The sequence below is a fragment of the Dermacentor silvarum genome, chromosome 10 (genome assembly GCF_013339745.2).
Source record: "Dermacentor silvarum isolate Dsil-2018 chromosome 10, BIME_Dsil_1.4, whole genome shotgun sequence".
Lineage (NCBI taxonomy): Eukaryota > Metazoa > Arthropoda > Arachnida > Ixodida > Ixodidae > Dermacentor > Dermacentor silvarum.
The window spans coordinates 43,272,436-43,276,545 of NC_051163.1; the positions used below are offsets into that span (position 1 = coordinate 43,272,436).

Here is a 4,110-nt window from a genome sequence, read left to right on the forward strand (position 1 = left end):
AGTCCGAGGACGGTGTTTGCTTTAGACAACACAAAGGCATAAGACGTGAAAGTTTGGCTCCAATGACGGTACGTGGTCTTGAGATGCGTTGCGTTGCATTCTAGCCCACGGTGGTGCCACTATCACCACTTGTGTTGCATTCTAGCCCATGGTTGTGCCACTAACACCACTAACACTAACGCTGCTTACCTCTCTAACAGAGGGTGCCACTGAAGTGATTCCATTCCATTCGTGTATATATACCATGACAATAAACAGCGCCGGGGACTTCGTTCGTTGCCGGCCCAGCGTAGGGAGCCTACATGCAAGCGCTGTTTAAAACAGCGTTTGCATGTAGGCTCCCTAGCCCAGCCGAAGGTCGCGTCGGCCCTGTCGTCTCAACATGGTGTCAGAAGTGGGATCTGCTTCAAATTGACGACGATGTCTCGGGACGACAACACCATGGACAGCGAGCCACTTACGGCTGCCGGCAAAGGAATGATGGTAGTCACTGCGCCCCACTTGCAACCGCCCCCTCAATTCGACTTCGAGAACCCGGCGGCTGGGCAAAGATGGCGCCAACAGTTCGAGGACTACAGTTTCGCTGCGGGTCTTTACGCAGCGGACGACGAAGTTCGCGTCAGAACGCTGCTGTACCCCATGGGAACTAGGTCAAGGGACATTCTGTACTCGTTGCAAGTTCAGGACGAAGATTACGCAAAATACAGTGTCATCGTCGGTAAGTTCGACGGGTATTTCGTACACCCCGCCAACAAATTGTACGAGAGCGCAAGGTTCCACCGACGCGTTCAACAGGTAGGCGAGACTGCTGATGCGTTCTTCACAGCTCTAGGAAACATGGTGAAGCGCTGCAACTACGCTTCACGCGTCATAGAAGAGCGATTGGTCCGCAACCGTTTTATTGTTGGCCTTCGTTATGGGACCGGCGGGGCAACCATTGGACGTCCTAAAGACGTTTGTCGCCACTTTCCAATTGAAGCACAAGCTGGTGAAGCAGCGGCTGTACGTAATTCGGTCACAGATCGTGCGCTTTCTGGGATTTCCTGCCATGCAAGAGCTGGGTGTGATCAAGTTCGTGGATCCCGTGGTCGAGACTGAAAACAACCAGGCGACACGAGACCAGCTGTGTTGTGGTTTAGGCGAGCTACAGGAAGCGTACACTATACGCTTAAAAGCAGATGCAGACCCCTACTCACTGCTTGTCCCAAAACGGGTGCCCATTCCGTTACACGATGCCGTCAAGGCCGAGCTCTACAGGCTCGAAGAGGAGCGCGTGATCAGGCGCGTGACAAATCCTACACCGTGGTGCGCTGGTATGGCCATTGTACCGAAGACGTCAGGTTCATACCGCATCTGTGTCGACCTTGCCAAGCTGAACCAGGTAGTATCGCGAGAGCGTCACATCTTGTCCACCGTAGTTCAAGTTTTGGGACTTCCGAGTAATGTGCAAGTGTTCTTGAAGCTCGACGGAACATGCACCTTTCATCAAGTAAGGCTGGCAGAAGAATCTCAAGAATTAACGACATTCATCACGCCGTTTGGACGTTATTGTTACGGTCGGTTGCCACTCGGGATAACGTCCGCCCCGTCCAGCGCCAAATGAGCTACATTCTTGAAGGCCAAGACGGCATCGTGAATATGATCGACAACATTTTGGTTTTTGGCCGAGACCAGGCAGACCATGACTGCCGGCTTCAAGCAGTGCTGGGTCGTCTTAGGAACGCCGGGCTGACCCTCAATAAGTCTAAATGCAAATTCGGTGTTACAAGCGTCAAGTTCCTTGGGGTAATTATTAGTGGCAGTGGTATTTCGAAGGACCAGACAAGCTTGCCGCTGTCAGGCGCATGGAACCTCCGGTCGATGTCGGTGGTATCCGCAGATTATTGGGCATGGCCAACCACGTGGAACGGTTCTTACCCCACTTGTCAGAGGTGACGGCACCCATTCGTGGATTGCTCAACAAGAAAAGCGAGTGGGCGTGGGGACCAGCCCAGCAGGATGCGTTCCAGAAGTTGAAGGATATGATGTCGTCCAACATCTGCATGGCGAACTACCACCCACTGCACCCGACCATCATATCCGCAGATTCTAGTTCGTTTGACTTGGGTGCTGTTTTGCGACAAGACCAGTCGAGTGCGGAGCGTAGAGCTCTGGCCTGCGCCTCACTCTCGCTCCCTCACACCAACGGAACAAAGGTACACCCAGACGGGAAAGGAAGGCTTCGCAGTTGCATGGGCAGTGAAGCGGTTTGACGAGTATGTCCGTGGTCTATACATCACCGTCGAGACTGACCACTTACCGCTCACGTCGCTGCTGGGTTCCATGGATGTCGATGCTTTACCACCAAGAATCCTAAGGATTCGAGTAAAGCTCATGAGGTATCAGTACAGGATTCTGTACGTTCCGGGGAAGCTGCTGGCAACGGCTGATACTCTTTCAAGAGCCCCTGTCACACCAGCATCCACCGCTGAGGGAAACCAAGTGGAGTTGTATGTGAATGAGCTTGTCAGCAGCATCGAGCAAGACACACCAGTTGCCCTTGAAGCAGTGGGTCAACACCAGTCGATGGATGGCGAGTGTGTCACCCTTGTTAAATACTGCAGACAAGGTTGGCCCTGAAAGAGCAAGGTTCCATCGAACCTCTTGAACTATTGGAAGTACCAAGGGGAGCTGACGGTATGCAATGAATTGCTTCTTAAAGGAGGGCGTCTTGTGATTCCGGAAGCTCTAGAGAGGGACATTTTGGATGCAATCCACGAAGGTCATCAGGGCTTGAACCGGTGCAGGGCACGTGCCTGCGACTCTGTTTGGTGGCCTAATATAGGCAAACATATTGCGTCAATGGTTGAATCATGTGAACGGTGCGCCACTACAAGAGTTCAGCGGGTTGAACCTTTGCTCCAACACCTTCAATGGAGCGCCCATGGCAACAAGAGGGGGCAGATTTGTTCCACCTGGAGGGACAAAATTTTCTGCTGCTTGTGGACTACTATTCACTCTACCCTGAAATCATCACGCTACGCAACAGTTCCAGCCTAGCGGTGATGTCGGCTATCAAGAGCGTCACGGCTCGATTCTGCATACCGGAAGTGTTCCAAAGTGATAATGGACCCCAGTTCTCGTCACACGAGTTTGCAAGTTTTGCGAAAAACTATGGGTTCAGTCACGTTACTAGCAGTCCCGGTTACCCCCAGTCAAACGGTGCAGTGGAACGGGCAGTGCACACTGTGAAGGACCTCTTCCGCAAGAGCAATGACTGCTTCCTGGCACTGCTAGCGTATTGCGACACACCAGGTGTCACGGGTTACAGCCCATCGCAGCTGCTCATGGCTCGACGGTTACGAACGCGCGTACCCAGGGACCACAGCAAATTGTCTCCAGAAATACCACCCCCACACATCTTCTCCCAAAAGGACACCACCACCAAAAAACGGCAAGCTCGGAACTTTAACCATCGCTACGGGGTGTGAGAGCTTCGGGACCTTTCTTCAGGGGACGAAGTGTGGGTAACAGATGCCGAGTGCCGCGCTCAGGTTCTCAGCAGAGCCCAGTGGCCACGCTCGTACATCGTGAAAACACCTAGGGGTGTAATGCAGAGAAACCGATGGCATCTGGTGTCTTTCGCAACCAAGCAGCCCACTCCAGATTGAAGTGCATCATCCCCCGATAAACCAAACCTGACATCTCCAACCTTATTTCCAAGCCCGGGGCCAAGCCAGGACCAAGCATCACCCGGCCACGGCCGCTGGATAAAAAAAAGGCGTATACAGCGGCCGTGACCCGGCAAGCACGAGAGCAGTGCCAGGCGGGATACGGGTGGCATCCCCGAAAAGGTTACGAGGTCTGGAAGGCATGTGGTGTCACCCAAGAGACTGAACTTGTAAGTCTGACCTGGGAAAGGAAGATGTAGTGTTGTGTTGCATTCTAGCCCACGGTGGCGCCACTAACACCGCTAACACTAACGCTGCTTACCCCTCTAACAGAGGGCGCCACTGAAGTGGTTCCATTCTGTTTGTGTATATATACCATGACAATAAAGAGCGCCGGGGACTTCGTTCGTTGCCGGCCCAGCCGAAGGTTGCGTCGTTCCTCTCGTCTCGACATGTGTGT

At 53.2% G+C, this 4,110-nt stretch overlaps 1 protein-coding gene across 1 annotated transcript; it reads left to right on the forward strand.

Moving 5' to 3' along the window:
• Window positions 1-2,912: 2,912 nt before the first annotated feature.
• LOC119431490 (uncharacterized protein K02A2.6-like) lies at window positions 2,913-3,470 on the forward strand. Its single transcript, XM_037698971.1, has one exon. It carries the CDS (start codon window positions 2,913-2,915, stop codon window positions 3,468-3,470), a length of 558 nt encoding a protein of 185 aa, XP_037554899.1.
• Window positions 3,471-4,110: the final 640 nt, after the last annotated feature.

What these genes read in the sequence shown, in the direction of transcription:
- LOC119431490 (XM_037698971.1), top strand. Translation starts at nt 2,913, where the DNA reads ATGGAGCGCCCATGGCAACAAGAGGGGGCAGATTTGTTCCACCTGGAG.